Here is an 18,251-nt window from a genome sequence, read left to right on the forward strand (position 1 = left end):
TACACAACTTTAAATTCGCAAATCAATTTTAATTTGTGATTTACACAGCCTTTAATTCACAAATCAATTTTGATTTGTGAGTTTCACAGCCTTTAATTCACAAATCAATTTTGATTTGTGAGTTACACAGACTTTAATTCATAAATCAATTTTAATTTGTGAATTACACAGGCTTGACAACATAAATAAATTTTGATTTGTGAATTACACAGGCTTTAAATCAAATCAATTTTTATTTGTAAATTACACAGGCTTTAATTCACAAATAAGTTTTGATTTGTGAATTACACAAGATTTAATTTACAAATCAATTGTGATTTGTGAATTACAAAAACTTTAAATCATAAATCAATTTTGATTTGTGATTTGCATCAGTCTTTAATTTATAATTAAAATTTGGTTTGTTAATTACACAGGCTTTAATTCATGATTCGTGTTTTAAAGCTGGTATAATTCACAAATCAATGTTGAATTCTGATTTACAGGTGTTTAATTTACAAATTACCTAATATTAACTTGTAAATTAAGACTAAAGTAGACCATAATTACATAATAAATTATTGTGTACATATCACCTCTAATTAAAAATTCAGATTTGAATATTATTAATTAAAAGGTTTTACATTTAAAACTTACAATTAAAGTAAAAAATATACATGAGAAGTATATCTATATATTTATACAATTTCTGTAATTTTTAAAGCAAATATCTCAGAAACGGGTTAGACAATCGATCGCAAATTTAACACAGGTTTTTGGGATATATAAGTGCACAATCTCTGTAAATTTCAGCTCTATCCCTTTATTTTGACATACATCTTTAAATGTTTAAATGCATTGCAATCCAACGTATTTTATAACAACGAATGTTAATAAAATCGTCTCTTCTTTTGCAAAAAGAGCTCGCAAATTATATCCTACCCTTTAATAATTTTGTGAAGGAGAACTTAAAAATTTATATATATATTTTTTGTATGTAATCTGCCTGGTACGTATTCCCTCCCTCTCGTTGCGTACCAATTTCGCCTACTTCGCCCGGCAGCTCTTCGCCATCTTCCTTTTCCTATAAAAAAAATACAAAGATTACATTATTTCAACATCTCTTATACCGATTGCACTCTAACTATTTCCCGATTTTTATACCACTTTTATTAAAGATTAATTTTTTTACCTCTAAAGGGGGTCGACGCTCCTTCAAATATGATGACAGTTTGCGGCTGAGGTGGTGAAGTAGGCGAACTTGGCAGCAGAGGGAGTTGTAGTTGCTGTTGCTGATGTAGCTGTTGTTGCTGTTGCTGTTGTTGCTGTAGCTGCTGTTGCTGTTGTTGCTGTTGCTATTGTTGCTGTAGCTGTAACTGTTGTTGTTCTAACATTTTTTTAACTATTTCTTCTAAATTTTTTTTTCTTGCTCTTTTTTATCTTCATTTTTCTGCTCTTTTTCCTGTATTAGTGTACAAATATTATTTTATTATTTTTACAACTTGACAGTAACATTAAAATTTTTGATCAGTAGAAATCGGAGAAACCGAATTTTATTTAACATTAAAAAAATATTCGAATCATATAAATATATAAATACCATAAACTCTAAATCGAAGTAAGAAAGCAATTGCTTATTAATTTAAAGTAATAAAAGCTCTAAGTTTTTCAACGAAATGACCAAGGTAAAGTAAATATTTATTAACAGCAAATGTTTAAATAATAAAGAAGTAAGAAGTTGTTTTCTTTTTTAATAACAAGGAAAAGCTATATTTTGAAGATTTAAATAAAAAAAAAGATTAATGTTTAAATGAGAAAAATCATAAACTTTTAACTTAAAAAAGCAGGAAAAGACATTTCTTATATATATATATATATATATATATATATATATATATATTAATAATAAAAGTTTAAATAAGGAAAAGGAAAATTATAAATTCTTGAGTCTGGTAATCAGACAAATGGAGGATTCACACTGAGTCCGGCGTCCGACATACGACATCTGACGTCCGACGTCCGATTGGTCGTACGTTAAAAGCAGTTCAAATTGTGCACGATCAGCACATACGATTAGTAATCGGATCCCGTATACAAATATCAAAGTATAACCTAAACACAAAGGATTTTAAAAGCGTTTAAAATGGATATTTCAATGCTTTTTTAAAAAAAAAGAAAACTATTAAATTTGTTATTGAAGATAAATCAATTACAGAGAATAAATCAAATAAGAAATAAAGAGAAAAAGAGAAAAAGAGTATGGATTAGAGCATGTATTCTTGGACGAGAAATTAGAGGTGAAGCTTCAATATTGGTGCAAGAAATGCGTTTTCGGGACGTGGTTTGGTATTATAATTATACACGAATGATGCCTGATTCTTTCGATGAATTACTTAATTTAATTGAACCAATTATACGAAAACAAGAACAAACTGTCGAAAACCAATTCCACCTGCTATCCGGTTGTTAATAACCTTGCGGTATGTTGACATTATATATTATTATGTATTTTATCCTGTCAATGAAATATATTTTTATTTGTATATATATTTTTACTTTTATATAATGTTATTCTATATTTACAGATATTTAGCATCTGGTGATTTAATGTCATCACTCGCAATGTCATATCGTTTAGGTAAATCTACTGTTTCTGGTATAATTCAAGAGACATGTGAAGCTATTTGGGAGACTTTGCAACATCGTGTTTTATTTCAACCTTCTCAACAACGATGGAAAGAGATAGCAGATGATTTTTCTACAAAATGGAACTTTCCGCATTGTATAGGAGCTATCGATGGGAAGCATGTTGTAATACAAGTATGGCATATAAAAATTTTTGCATATTTTTATCTATATTAGATAAATTTTATCGATATTTAAAATAAACATTTTTTTACAGGCACCACCACATGCAGGGTCGACTTTTTACAATTATAAAGGGCAACACAGCATTGTTCTCATGGCAATAGTATCAGCATCTTATGAGTTTTTGATAGTCGATATTGGTGCCCAAGGAAGGCATCATGATGGAGGAATTTTTAAAGGATCTATTATGGGACAGCGATTTGAAAATAGACAAATGGAGTTACCACCTCCATGTTCGCTGCCAAATTCTAATATTCTTGTTCCATATATACTTGTGGGTGATGCCGCTTTCCAACTTAATGAATATACTCTTAGACCATATCCCGGTAATCGATTGAACAGAATTAGAGAAATATTTAATAAAAGACTGAGTTGAGCCAGGCGTGTTGTGGAAAATGCGTTTGGTATTATGGCTAGTAAATGGAGGATTTATAGGAAACCTATTAATGCATCACTAAAAACAATTGAAAGCATAGTTAAAGCAACTGTCTGCCTTCATAATTTTTTATTATCAACGCCATATTATGCAAATAGTATTAATACGTGTCAAAATTTTGTACAAGAAAATGCAACTGCTTTTGAAAATATTCGTTCAATGGGAAGTAATACACATTCGCGATTAGCAGCACAGATTAGAGATATATTTACTCAATATTTTGTAGAAGTAGGCTCTGTACCTTCGCAAGATGCATATGTGTTAAATGCATCTACATAAAACAATTTAATGTTATATTTTAAGAATCATAGCAATTACAAAATATATCTTTTTAGTATAAGTTGTATAAAAATAAAATGTACACATACAGGAAATAAATATAAATGTTTTTTCTCTGAATAATATTTATTATAAATCTTTAAATCCTTTTCTTACATAATTATATATCTTAATGTAACATTTGTTATGTAATAAATTTTATTATATAAAATATATATAAATTTTATATAAATTTATATAAATTATATTTTATATAAATTTTATATAAAAAATATTATATAAATTTTATTATATAAAATTTATAATAATATAAACGAAATTTATATAATATAAAATTTATGTATGAATTTTTAACAAAACTTTTGGTTTTCTTTAAACGCAAATTATACAGCAAAAACTTAATATAATTTCTTGCTTTTAATGTCGTAATTCAACATTTTTGCAATGAATCAGAAGCTTTTAAAATAAAGAATTCAGTTATATAAACTTTAACTTAAAATGGGTTTTGTATGTTTTGAGCTTAGTTTCACAAGTGTCGGTTAACTTTTAACCTTAGATTAACTCACTTTTCGTCTCCTAACATCTTCCTTAAAAAGAGACGAAGAATGAGTTAATCTAAGATTAAAAGTTAACCGACACTTGTGAAACTAAGCCTTAATGAAAAAAGTGAGTAAACATAAACTTAGTACAGTTTTGCTATGTTCATTTGAACATGGTTACATAAGATTAACCACATTGTATACTGTACGTAATATAATTGTACGTTTGCCTCTTTTAAACTTATTGTGATTATAAAATTATAAAAAAATAGCGTTTCCTAACCTTGTGTGAACATAAACAATACTCATAAACAATAAACTCATATAGTCTCATCTTTGGTTTTTCCATTTTTGATAATTAAATATACGAATATTTCTCACTTATCTTGAAGTTCAAATACAAATGATAATATTTTTTTTGACATTTTGAAAAGTCATCCTGTGATAATGTACGAAGCTGTGTTGTTAAATAATTACAAAAAGTTATCACTGGATCAGATTTTGTAACGTTTATGGACTTATCTGTCGCTCTTATTTCTGACATAACAGATTGCTGAAGTAATAATAAGTCATCATTCTTTTTGTTCGTATCTATACGTCGTTTCTTTCCTGCTTGCAGATATATACATACATGCACACATAAATACATAAGTAATTGCAATATATGTATAGAAAATATTAGGAATACAATATTCATAGATTTTATAAGTTAAAACATTCATACCTGACATTTGAACATTTGTCCTATCTATATTCTTGCAGCTGCTATTCGGTATCTGTATATTTTTTAATATTTCAGATTTTTCTTTTTTTATAGACGGATTTCTCTTTTGTTGTGTTGATGAATAATCTGATGTTATCGATCTACGTTGATTAGAATAATCAACATTTTGTTGCTCAATATAATGTTTATCACTATTAGTACTGCAAGATGCAGGTAGCTGTATGTTACTGAATGTCCTGAAAATTAATTAATTTAAACATCTTACTTAAAGACTATCATATAATAATATTATTTACGAACTTTCTACGCGTTACTGTTGGTCTCAAAAATCCTAGCAATTCAAAATATGGCCATGATACTGGTTTAGCCTTAGCTTCAGCACCGCTTCCACTTGGAATATACTTCTTTTGTTCGTTTAATTTCCTGACGTAAGTATCTCGTAAATTACGCCACTTAGTATTCGCAGTACCTGGATGTAAATCTTAAAAAAGAAAAAAGACATAACATCTATATATATATAGCAATTCTAAAAATATAAAAATTTCTAATTAATATATATAAAAACCGTTAAAATATACAATCAACAGACACAGGAAAGAGCCATTTACGGTCCAAGCTTGGATCTTAGGTAGCTTAATAATGTTTCTATATTATACGAGTATTTACTAAACTAATAAGTTGGAAAATATGCATATAATATAGAAATAATATTATTAAGCTACTTAAGATCCAAGCTTGGACTGTACATTTCTCTTTCCTTTGTCTATTAATTAGAAAAAAAAATATTTTTCTTCTTTTCTGCAAAAATTGAACAACTTACTTAATATTTTATCAATCTCTGACCATAAGAATTTAGTCACAGTTGGACCTCGTTTTTCATACGGTATAGTACTGTCCCACAATGGTGCCCGCTTAAAGACTTCATTAATTAATTCTTCTATATTCTGGACTTCGTTAAATAGATGAGTTTCTTCAGTTGGTGATGTCAAATTTGAATCTTCATCAGAGTTTGCATCCTGCAATTTTGAATCTTCATCAGAGTTTGCATCCAGCAATTCACACACATGGTCATCTTCGATTATATATAAGCCACAATCTCCGCAAAGCTTGTACTAAAATGTGATAAATTAAATGTTATATACACTAATTTATTAAATAATATAAATATAAAAAAAATGAAAAAACGTTCATAACCTAGAATACATTTAAATATATTTTATGATAAGCTTTATTAATTACCGTATTATCATTCATTATACAATCAAAATTTTTCTTAAAAAATATTCTTATTAATCCTTCTTTCTCCTCTTTATTAATCCTTTTTATTCTTTCTTTCTTTCTGCTTGTCTGTGAATCTGTCGTGCGTCGTACGAAAAACTTGACAAACATTTCGTACGACGAGCAGCATCGTACGATGAAAATGTCACGTGATACACTCTCTAGAAATCGAGCTCTCCTATTGGATATCGGACGTCGTACGTCGGACGCCGGACGCAGTGTGAATCCTCCAAAATGCAATTTCTCAACAATAGGGGAGACTGAGGCAAAGCGAGCCTAGAAAGTTTTTCGGTAAAAAATAAAAGTTTTTTGCGATTAAAAATGCATTAAAATAAATTTTAATTATAGTTTAAATTATTCTCTATTGTGCGCGAGTGGAATTAAGAACGATTAGGCGTGAGTAAGAGTAGCAACCCAAGCAGCATTTTTCGGTTAACTTTCCGACTAAGGACTACTTTTCTACTAATCACAACGTTGTAAACGGTTCAAGAAAGTTATAAAATGTAACTTATAATTACTAACGTTTTTTGGACGTTGTCTAAACGTTAAAATTACGACGTGCTTTTTTTATCACTTTCCTAACGTCAAATTCGAAACAGTTTAAGTCCTATTACCCGACGTTAAGATATTTAACGTTCGCCTGACGTTATACTCTGCACTACACTTTTCGAGCGACTTTAATACGTAATTCCCAACGTAAACCAACGTTTGGTTATCAAACGTTGTAAAACGCTAACGTTGTAAAACGTCGCCTGTGGTCATTTCTGACTGACGTTAAGAAATCGCGAGAAATGGTAACAAATTCTGCCTAAATGAATGTAGAGCAGATTACTGCTGCATCAAGTGGGCATCGTCGACGGCAATTCGCGGCGTCGTGCGTAAGCTACGAGGACTATGCGACGAATGTTGACGATCCACGGCCGAACCGGTCTATCTCATCTCACGCGGTTATCGTCGCGTCGTCGGGAAACAACGCGCGCGCGCCGCGCGATTCACAGCTCGAGAGCGCGTTCGCTCGGCTGCACGGCTGCCATAACCATGCTTTAGATCACCATATAGATGGTATTGCATAGGTCGGATTTGGTTAAGATATACGACTCATTCGCAAATCTAGTATAGAATTTTTAACTAATTGATACTTTATCGACATGTTAAGTCAGTTTGGCGACCTTGTTAAGACTTTTAGTCAATATAGGTACAATTTTGCCTACAGTGGTATACTACTTAGTTTGGAAAAGTCTGAAAAAGTTAATTATTTTATACGAGAAGACAAATTTTAGTAGAATTTATCGCACCTTTTACTACGTAAAGTTTGATATAGTGTGGAACGCTGACTTCGCCATTTTCATTCCTCAAAGAGGAAGGCAAATAATCCGCCATTTTCCAGTATATTTAGATTTATATTTTTTAACGCACTTTATTAACAATTTAAAGCATTTATATAATATCTGTTGTTAAGGTTTTGACAACATATTTATCTTAAAAGTAAAAAAATTAAAATCTACACTTTGGAAAATTTTAGTTATTTATTAGAATATTTAGTAAATTGGAATATTTTAGAAAGGATTCGTCTAATTTCGACTTATCATTTCTACATTTATCAATAAAGTGAGTTTTGTTATACAATTTCAGTGCTGGGTTCGTGTATTTATGGCAAAATTACAATAGTATCAAAGACTGCGCAAACTATATTTTTCCTATAAAGCCATTTTATTTGTGCCAAATTGATAAGTACGTGTTACGATACATTTATTACACCAATGCCGTCATATGGTTTGAATGGAAGCACGAAAACTACACCTAAAATGTACGTTGTGAAAAAATAACCTCAGGTCTAGCAGAGTGTACAAAATCAAAGTTTACATACCAACGTTAAAACTGGTGGAAAAAATGTAACCTCAATTTAACTTATATAAGTCGGATTCCAACGTTGGTACAACCTAAATTTGATTCCCCAAATTAGTGCAAAAGAGGGTTGAAACGACGTAGCGAAAACGTTGGATACCAACGTTAAGTGTGTTTATCTTAACGTCGGGCGGACGTCAAAATGCTGCTTGGGAAATGCGAAATTATGAGTCAGATTATGTACAGTTTATAATGTTTAAAAGTCAGGACAAAGGAGGGAGTCGACTTCTCTGCAAAAACAAGACTCGGTTTTTCTGTCTCCTTTGTGGAGAATCGCGAAAATAGCTTACTTCTAAAAATATAATCCAAATTCATGGTTTTAAATTGTAACGATGCGCCCCTTACGCCAAGGCATCGTCCCCGGCCACCACCCGCCGGATGCCGCCCGACCAATCCTCCGTCGGGCGAGGACCGGGCGCGGTGCGCCCACAAATTTTTAATTTTTTAAAACGCACCGCGTGCGCGGGAAGTCCGCCGCACCGGTGCCATCCCGCACGACGCCGACGAGCGCCGAAGCGAGCCGATTCTCGCCGAAGCGAACACGCGGGATCGCGCCGCTCCCACCACTGCACCGTCGCCTGACGATCGGCCTCCCTCCTGCCGAAGCTCATCGCGCCGAGCGGTATAAAAAGCCGGCGCGCTCGACGAAAAGACACTTCGTCTTTCCCACGGTTTTCCGTTATTCCTGACGAAGTTACCTTCCGCATCCTAGGGCAACACGCACAACGAGGTCCAGAGTTCTGGTTCTCGACTGAGGGTTTTCAGAGTGTTCCCGAGCTCCCTGAACACTACCCCGACGGCCACGGCACCGTGGAGTCGAGCGTGCTCGGCCTCGCCGCGAGGGTTCGGCTACACCCAGTGACTTGGTCGTTATCGCACGATGAACTGCTGCATAATAGAGGTCGGGATACACACGGTGATTGAGGTTCTCAACACCATCCAGGGGATATACCCTTAAGTATGCAAACTTATCCCCATGTCGCGCACGGAGATTGCCTAGAGCTCTCTTCAAGTCAGCTGCTTGTTGCGCTATAGCGGGTATGAATATAGCCTTACTACCCACGGACATAAACGCCTCCATCAATAGAGCAGACTTCAACCCATAGTTTTGTAGTATAAGTTTAACTTGTGCCAACGCACCAGATATCATGGGTATTTGCTCAGCATTTTCCAGCGTTGCATCCAGCAATATTGTTCTTAGCTCCGCAAAGGGTTTTACCCACGCCTGCCAAATGATTAACTGATTTACAACAGAATCAAAAACAGCTTCCGGCACGGTTCGTGTTTCCCACATGTTGGGTATATTGATTGTGGCGCACAATGCTCTCCATCGAAGTTTCAAATATTTCATGTTGGCACCTGGTTGCGTTTTCTTCACCTCTTTGGCAAGCGTCATAAGCCCGCACATACCTATGAACACAAGAAGCTGGTCCCCTTCTACACGTTGTTGTGCTTGCGGCGATGTTTCGTCCATCATAGCTGCGGTCGTTCTGACGATCGGCTTGCCCTCGCCTTGGTACGCCGGGTATCTCGGTGCTTGTTGTCATTTTGCGACGGTTAACAATGTTTTGATCGCGGTCGGTCGCGTAAAAACAGTTTGTTCGTCGGCGTCTTCGTTTCGGCGCGTGTTGTTCGGCCGCGTACGGTTGAACGGCGGCGGCGGTCGGCGCGAGCGCGTCCCCCACGCTGCGGTCCGGGCCAGGTACGTCGGGTGGTGCGTCGGTAGGGGCGCGCTTGAGGTCTTGCACGTGTACGTGCCGATACCACTTCCCCGAGCGGCTGCGGAGGTCCACGATGACGGGCGAAATAATGCGGCGTATTTCCAGCGGGCCCAGAAACTTTGGCGCGAGCTTGGCGTTGAACGCCGCTTCCTTGTTGGAGAGCGGGCGGTCCCGCTTCCACACCCACTCCCCGATACGCAGTCTCCATTCCCTGCGACGAAGATTATAATGTTTTTCCTGGTGCTTGAACGCGCGGGCCAGCTGAATTTTCACTAGCTCGTAAGCTTCGGTCTGGCGGCGATGCAGGTGCGTCGGCGGCGTCGGTTCGTCGCGCGGCGCATCCTCCCCGGGGCGGCGCAATTCGCGGCCGTGGTTTAAAAACGGCCTCGTCAAATAAATGTTAAAGTGAATACGTTTTATTAAAGTTGTTAGCATATATGTATTTAACTTTTAAAACAAAAAATAAGCACTTGAAGTACATTTCTTCACTTATAAAATTATTGATTGGGTAAATGGGCCTTGATAGCCTTGAAAGTTTTTGTACTACAAAAAACACATGACTGTACACGTCAATAACTAAATGCACATTTGTGACAAAATAATTTATTAAAACATTTACAGTGCCGGCTCTTATTTTATTAATCAATTAATCAATTATGATTAATTTACAATAGCATAATAAAATATTGTTAAAAAAATATGCGTGTGGCCTCCACGCGCGGCAGAAGTAAAACTTCCTAGCTGTGAGGAATAGGATAGTACAGGGTACACTCTCCCGTACAATTTCATCGTTTCGCGTTTCAGCGCCATTTAATAAATTGCCTTCGTGAAAATGGAACTACGTAGCAAAATGGCGTCATCCGTCGGTAAAAATGCGCAACGTTTTAGTATCCATAGGGCCAGTTTCACCATCTCCGATTAACGTGATCTTTCGAAACTCATTCTTTGTCCTAAGGCCAGCTCAGCGAGGACAGAAACCTCGCGTAGAGCAAAAGGGCAAAAGCTGGCTTGATCTCGATGTTCAGTACGCATAGAGACTGCGAAAGCACGGCCTATCGATCCTTTTGGCTTGAAGAGTTTTCAGCAAAAAATTAAATTTAAAAATGTCATTACCATGCGCTTTCCCGTATTCAACTTCACGGCGATGATACTGACAATACACCAACATTAGCGATTTTTTTTTAGGTAGGTCCAATTTATTCACTTTGCACGATGTGGCTACACTTTGTCGTCGTAGACACAGCAAACCTGTTGGACAGATGAAGAAGAGATGACTGACGGTAAGTATATTCATACACAGGTGCTATTCCGAACGCAGCCTTAGTTAACTAAAATGCTATAGCGTACGTGACGTAACTATATCATTTTAGTTAACTAAGGCTGCGTTCGGAATAGCTATACAATATTCATGTGCTAATTAAATTTAAAAATGTCATTACCATGCGCTTTCCCGTATTCAACTTCAAGGTGATGATACTGACAATAATATAAGTTTTAAATTTAATTTAGTCTCGTATCCAGTTTTGTATCACTGATTTTTTTTTGAGTATTTGGTTGATAATCTTTTTGCCATTTTAAACATGTAGTTGTTTGAATCTACATCAATTTTTTTGAAAAGGATGTTATTCATATATTGGCACCATGCTTTTATGAATTCTTCAGCAATTGTAAGTACTAATGCTTCTTTTAGGTGTGTGCATTGCTGCCGACAAGAAAGAAAACATTGATCTTCCAAAATCTTCTTCGTCTTTTGAAGCAGAAGAACCTCGTGACATATGTCATTAAATTGTGACTGTAACATTTCAATGCCTTGTCTGATATCAAGTAGAACTTGTGCGGTAAGTAGGTAATTAACACATTCCTGACATTGTGCAATAACTTTATTGCGCTTAATAATGTCAACAATTCGTTTTTCATTTATTAAATTATCACTTGTACTACTTTTAGGTATGGCTGGTTGTGCACATTCCACTTCATCTATTTCATCGACATCATTCATTTCTTCCCTTCTTTTACTGAGATTCATTAAATGAGAAAAAGCAAATGTCGTGCCCTCTGCATTTTCTTCACAATTTGCTCCGATAGAATGTTTTGAAGTCATGTTACATATTAGTAACGTTTTGAACGCACCTTCAAAGTGTTCGCAAGTTGGATTTCGATCTGCACCTCCGTGGCTTCGTATCTGACTGAAGAAATTTTCTATCACATCTTGACTTAAAAATTTCAAATTGAAAGATTGGAAATTAGCTTCGCGAAGGATGTTCCACACTTCTTGAGCACCTTTTATAGTCCATATCCAATTTTTTAAACATTTAGGTGCATTTCTTGAATTCTTCTGTCGACTCTTTTTTTCAATGTAGCACATTCTGTCTAATTTTTTATATGCTTCTTGCCAAAATGAAATATGTCCACTGGTAGGAGTTATAAAGCTACTTAATCCTTGCCCACTTTTTCTATTAAATGAATCAAAAAGATCATTAAACTTATCGTTTCACAAGTTGCGGATGCGACAAGGTTATTGCGCCTTGCTGTGTCTGGACAACTCCTGGAACAAAAAATACAGTACAAGAAATTAAAAATAAATATGTATTATTAGGTATTATTAAATATTATTTTAAAATTGATCTCATATTGCTTTACCTCTATTTAAATTCAATATAACGTCCATAAAATTTGAAACCGTGCGACTTAAAATTTGGGACGCATGTTTTACTCTTATTTTGGCGAATTCGATTGGATGCACTAGTGCGCACTAGTGCGCACTGAGTGCGCCCTCTGTCAGTATTTAGTGTTCGGTTGGCTTGCCCTCCGCTGGTTCAGAATCTACATGTGTTCGGTTGACAGTGCACTGAAAACATGTGCTAGTGAAAACGTGTTCGATTGAACTACACTACCCTAGTCCAGTGCTACTTGTACGTTCGGTTGAAGTGCACTGCACTAGTGTGGAAGGCACTGAACTGCACCGACAAATTTATCAGTGCGGTTCAGTGCGCATATATATTCGTTAAAAGAGAGTGAAATAGAGAATGGGTAAAAAGGATATGTACGAAGGATAAATACGGTAAATACAATTAAAGGATAAATACAAAGAATAGATACGGATAAATACACTTAAAGGTTAAATACAATTAAAGGTTAAATACAATTAAAGGTTAAATACAATTAAAGGTTAAATACAATTACAGGATATAAATACAAAGGATAAAACAAGGCTACACACAAAGGATAATTACAAAGGATAAATATAAAGAAAAAAATGGCAGCTGAACTATTGCGTACTGCTTCGTACAATGTTTAGTTCTGTTAAGATATCATTAGATATTTGTATCCACATTGATTTTTTACATTTAAATCGTTTCATAGGCCCAATTAAAGGTAAATATTGCTCATATTTATCTAATAATAAGCGTGTACTTTCGTCACACCAAGCAGTTGTTAATTCGTTCTTATCTTTGAGGGATGGATCCTTATCTTTGCTAGCAGCCATGCTTTTCTTTGAAAATCTGTAACTAATAATAGAAAGTATAAAGTATAACATATTTGAAGTTGTAATTATACAAAAATATATATTACACAATATACAATAAAGATACTATAAGATGTCATAAACTAGTAATATTGATCTCAATTATAAAAAAATCTTAACTCTCTTGTAGATATTTCTCTTTATTTTACATACCTATAATGTTTCACTTTTGTAAAGAAAAAGTTTTTACACCGTATTATAAAATAATATACTTCAGCCGACTTATTAGCTCGATTAAAACGGTCGTTTAAAAGCCGTTAAAGGTTAAGTTGAAAATGGTTTTCAAGGTTACGAACGTCGCACGTTGCACATGTAGGCATTGAAGAAGTTACTAGTTGCACTGCATTGGGTCAGTGCAAGTGAACGCTCCCAGATCAGTGCAAGTGACCGCACTCGGGTCAGTATAGAACTACGCACTCCGAGCACGTGCGCGTAGTAACAAAAAGTTACTAGCCACTGGAACGGAGCGAGTGCACACCAATCGAATTCGCCATTAGGAATAAGCCTCGGATATACATGTCTATCCCTGATTTTCTCCATTTGTCTATATTGAAGACAAGAGTTTTTGTCAATTTTGTATGCCGTTACAATATTGTCCCAAGACGCGTATCTTTTACTACATTTTATACTTGTATCCACATCCAAATCTTTCGTAAGAAGGTTATTTCTAACCCCTTTAAGCAAATGTACGTAATCAAAAATCGGTATAATTTCCCGATTATTTATAATGAAGCTATTTTCTGAAACAGTAAAACGTTCAAATTCTGTACTGTATATGTAAAAAAAAACGTATTAACAAAATGTATACTGATAAAGGTATATATAAATGTAAAAAAAAACGTATTAACAAAATGTATACTGATAAAGGTATATATAAATATACATATATTATTGAAGTATACACTGTAAAAAAATGTAAAATTACAACTATTATAGTGGGTAATTTTGAGACCCACTAATAGTTGTAATTATACAATATAATGGTTGTAATTTTACAAAATTACAGTACGGAAAAAAAAAGTAATTTTGTATTACAATTACACAAATTAAAAATGTGTGAAAATTTACATCTATTATAGTGGGTTTCAAAATTACATGTAATTATACAACATTTTTTTACAGGTGATATGTGATCCTTACTTGTGCGTAAATTTTTCATTTTTCGCATCTTGTTGGTCTCGTCTATTAGAGCGTTTATCGCTGCAATATTCGTACCACCTTGATCGCATATCACCGCAACGGGAATTAATCCACGCGCTGAAATTATGGACAACCATTGCTTGACACATCGGACCAGTTAATGTGTTTTTGTACTACTTTGGCAAAAACCATATCCTAATGGCATTTTGTTACCAGAATGAAGACATCGTAAATAGAAAGTTATGCAATGATCTGCTATTTTTCTTGTTCTGTTCGTTCCCCAATCTTCGAAACCAATTATTTTTCCTTGTTCTTTATTATAAGACAAAGATGGACAACGATACCTCATCCCACACGAGGGCAACATATTTTTCTCTAACGTCTCTTAAATTTTTCATTATTTCTCTAAGGTACTTCATAATTAAAGTGTTTGAGATCGCAAAATTTAGCATCGCGACGAAGTCGCGTTCGGCTGCATGTCAGCACATGCACGCTTGCAGTAAATTGAGTAAATTAATATTCGCGTGAAATGCCGCTCAAGAATTGTCACGGAAATATTCGGTATAGCATGGATCTTTCGGGATTAGCTTCTAGAAACTTTAACATTGTCATCAATAATAAAGTCAAACAACAACGCTAGAATAAAGGAACGATCCATGCTATACACAAAGCACTCGAAAACAGGTGACGACCCCGTCGGGTCACCACGTGAAACCGGTGACGTCAGCCCCATGACGCGGAACTCCGACGGCCAATCACCCTCCCGAAATTCTGAGAAATCTGCAGGGAGGGAGGCTCGGAGGTGTTAAAAGGACCGCCGCTGCGCCGCGGAATCGATTTTCGCTCGCAGATTACAGAACACCGCTAGTACTTCTATACAACCGCTTTGCTTTACCGCTCATCACCGCTTTACGCACTCGCATGCTTAATTGCTATATCGCCGCTTTTGCCGTGCTAGACTCTGTGCGCGCTCACGGCATTTTGCCTGAAAGGGAAACTCGTGTAAATAAGTGTACATATTGAACATTAAACTTTGTATTCCTGCACTTGCTGTTCCTCTCCGTTTCTTTTGTGGTCGTCCTCTACCGCGCGCTATCTCGCGCTACCGCGGGCTCTCGAACAAAAGGATTATATCCGGTTTGCAGAGGAAGATTTTGTAGTTGTAATTTTAATGTTTTAATGGACGGGCAATATAGATATTTACGAAGAAAACCATAACATGCAGGAGACCTTTTGTATAAACTAATGCAAAACACTTTGTCATTAGTCGTAAATCTTCGAGCCTATATCAAATAAATATCAAACACCATAATTACACAAATGTTAAATAAGGTAATTAAAGTAAAGTAATTAATACAAATAATGCAATTAATGTAAATAACACCATTAAACACCATAATTAAGAATGGAAGTAAATGAACATGAGCTTTAAAGGTTATACATATAAATATAAATATATATTAGTAAAAGTATTATATGAGCGAAATAAATAAATTATAATGATGCTGAAACTAGCAGCCGAGCGCTGGCGGCCAAAGTAGAAACAGTCACAACGATGCGCGGCGTACTTCATGCACACATTCAAAAAAAATATAAAAAACTATTTCTTTACGTCGCCGCTTGCTTCTATTAATTATTAATTGATCGCCATCTGAAATATTTTACATAAAACAAAATTTATTTTAAATTGCCACGACGTTTGGCATCGTGCAAAAGTGCGAAGCAGCGCTCTATAAAGATATCAAACAATTAAAAAAATAAAAATACACGTTGCTCCCACTTCCTACAAGACTTAATTTGTTGCTGAAGGTGTCTAGAATGCTGTAAATAAAAAATAAAAAAATAAAAAAAATGTCCGTGCTTTTGGCAATGTATTAACGGGGCGCGCGGTCTCCAGCAGCTGTCACGACACCTGAAGAAAATATACAAATCTATTTCTCTGCGTCGCCATTCGTTTCTATTACTTGTTGATCGCCACCTGAAATATTTTGCATAAAACAAAATTTATTTTAAATTGCCACGACGTTTGACATCGTGCAAAAGTGCGAAGCAGCGCTCTATAATAACTTCAAACGCGTAAAAAAAATAGAAAGACACATTGCTCCCACTTTCTACATGACTTAAATTGTTCCTGAAGATGTCTAGAATGCTGTAAATAAAAAATAAAAAAATAGAAAAAATGTCCGTGCATTTGGCAATGTATTAACGAGGCTTACCACAAAGTATCAAGGGAATGAAATCAGAGGGGATAGGGTGTTCAGCTTTCACGGTAGCTTATATTTTCCGCATGTTTTTACATTTCTCTCTACACATAAATGTATATATAGTGTTTCGACGGAACAATTCTCGCGTTATAGGACTAGTTATATGTGTAAGTTTTACATTAGTTGATTATTGTATATTACATTATTGTATTTTACATTAGTTGATTACATATATATTATATGAAACGAAAGTTATATGCTATTCGGCTAAAAGAAGTGAAGAAGAGAAAAGTAAAGTTTTTGAACATCTTTTTGTCTTCAAACTTATGAAATGACAAGTTAGCGTATATACACACATAAACGTTATTGCACGCGATAGCAAATTGTACGAAAGTTTACCGATACCACTTCGAGAACAATTTCGTAGTGTAAATGTACTACTAGAGACACGCGAATTTAATACGGTTATACAATATACGGTTGGAACATAAACATATCGCAAATTGACTATAAAAAAACTTGAATTAACATTATATTTTTTGCAATCGAGTAAAATAGGGTTGATTAGATAATAAAAATGTTAATGAAGCGCAATACTCAAATGTGCTTTCCGATCCCATAGGAGGTTCTGTAGATATAGTGAAATCGAACTGACTTTTAATAGTTGATTTCTCATTATCATCAGAGAAAAATAATGCTCTCAGATGACTCGTCGCTGTTTTTTTCCTCTCCAAATTTTTTGTTTCCATCAACATGCATGCAATCCCTTTTCTTGCTTCCGGCATATTCTCTTCAGAAAATTTGCAGTGGGAGCTCGTCACAATAATGTGACCCCATGTTATTACATGCACGCCGCAATTGTTCGATGTGTATCGCATTGAAGGATATTGGAGTGGGACATCATGTGGTTGCACGAGTTGCCAATCATTCCAATCCACCTGAGTTTGGCTACGTTTTTTGTTTCGCCGATTAGTTGTTGTGAGGACTGTCGTAAATGCCTCAATGAAATTCGAAGGAGGATTTCGATGGAGGGAGTCAAGGTACAAAAATAATTTGTGTTGCGGAACGACAACGAGCAATGCCCAATGGTCTCCACCTGAATGCACTGGAACTAACCAAATGTTATAGCTCCAGACATTAACGGTTACTAACCATTTTTTAAATCCTAATCGCAATTTACCATAAGGTAAATGCACCTATTTGCGTCCATGTAAGGGTTATAGCAGAATAGAAGACCAATATATGAGTATAATCTATTCCAATTTGATTAAAAATCATTACTGATTGAAAAATAGATACTTCTTTATGGAAAAAAGCTTTTGTTTTGACAAATTGCTACATATTGCACCGGAAAATTTTAAAATTACGCGAAGGTATCATTGTATGTCGTTGCGTCCGCCTGATTCGTTTTCGAACTTATTTGCGTCCATTGCGTTGCTCCGTTTGCGTCAGGACGCAAACTAGTACACGATTTGACTGCACTATTTTGCGTCCGTCATGGATAAAATGAATATGTATTGGATGTTTTACTATCTACACTCCTGATAAAAATAATTTATAAAAATTATATTTATTATAAAAATGAGTCCATATTAGTTAAGGCAATTTCCAAATTTGATGGTTCGTAATTTTACTGTGAAAATTATATAAAT

At 34.9% G+C, this 18,251-nt stretch overlaps 1 protein-coding gene and 1 pseudogene across 2 annotated transcripts; both read right to left on the reverse strand.

Moving 5' to 3' along the window:
- Positions 1-3,911: 3,911 nt before the first annotated feature.
- On the reverse strand, positions 3,912-6,644 carry LOC143896069 (uncharacterized). Its single transcript, XM_077403616.1, has 5 exons — positions 6,065-6,644; positions 5,646-5,937; positions 5,126-5,306; positions 4,826-5,061; positions 3,912-4,710 (listed from the first exon to the last, which is right to left on the reverse strand). Exons 1-5 carry the CDS (start codon positions 6,212-6,214, stop codon positions 4,460-4,462), a joined length of 1,110 nt encoding a protein of 369 aa, XP_077259742.1. The 5' UTR covers positions 6,215-6,644; the 3' UTR covers positions 3,912-4,459.
- A 4,195-nt stretch (positions 6,645-10,839) lies between these two features.
- LOC143896072 (uncharacterized) lies at positions 10,840-15,392 on the reverse strand (annotated as a pseudogene). Its single transcript, XR_013256550.1, has 5 exons — positions 14,396-15,392; positions 13,753-13,995; positions 12,370-12,453; positions 11,169-12,274; positions 10,840-10,977 (listed from the first exon to the last, which is right to left on the reverse strand). The product of XR_013256550.1 is annotated as an uncharacterized LOC143896072 (transcript).
- Between the last annotated feature and the right edge of the window lie 2,859 nt (positions 15,393-18,251).

Source organism: Temnothorax americanus, unplaced genomic scaffold (assembly GCF_048541705.1).
Source record: "Temnothorax americanus isolate GAGA-0224 unplaced genomic scaffold, ASM4854170v1 Scaffold178, whole genome shotgun sequence".
Classification (NCBI taxonomy): Eukaryota; Metazoa; Arthropoda; class Insecta; order Hymenoptera; family Formicidae; genus Temnothorax; species Temnothorax americanus.

Coding starts and splice junctions, on each gene's coding strand:
- LOC143896069 (XM_077403616.1), bottom strand. CDS start 6,214: ATGTTTGTCAAGTTTTTCGTACGACGCACGACAGATTCACAGACAAGC. Junction 5,938..6,064: donor GTATAATGAATGATAATACG/GTAATTAATAAA, acceptor ATCACATTTTAG/TACAAGCTTTGCGGAGATTG. Junction 5,307..5,645: donor AGAGATTGATAAAATATTAA/GTAAGTTGTTCA, acceptor TTCTTTTTTAAG/ATTTACATCCAGGTACTGCG.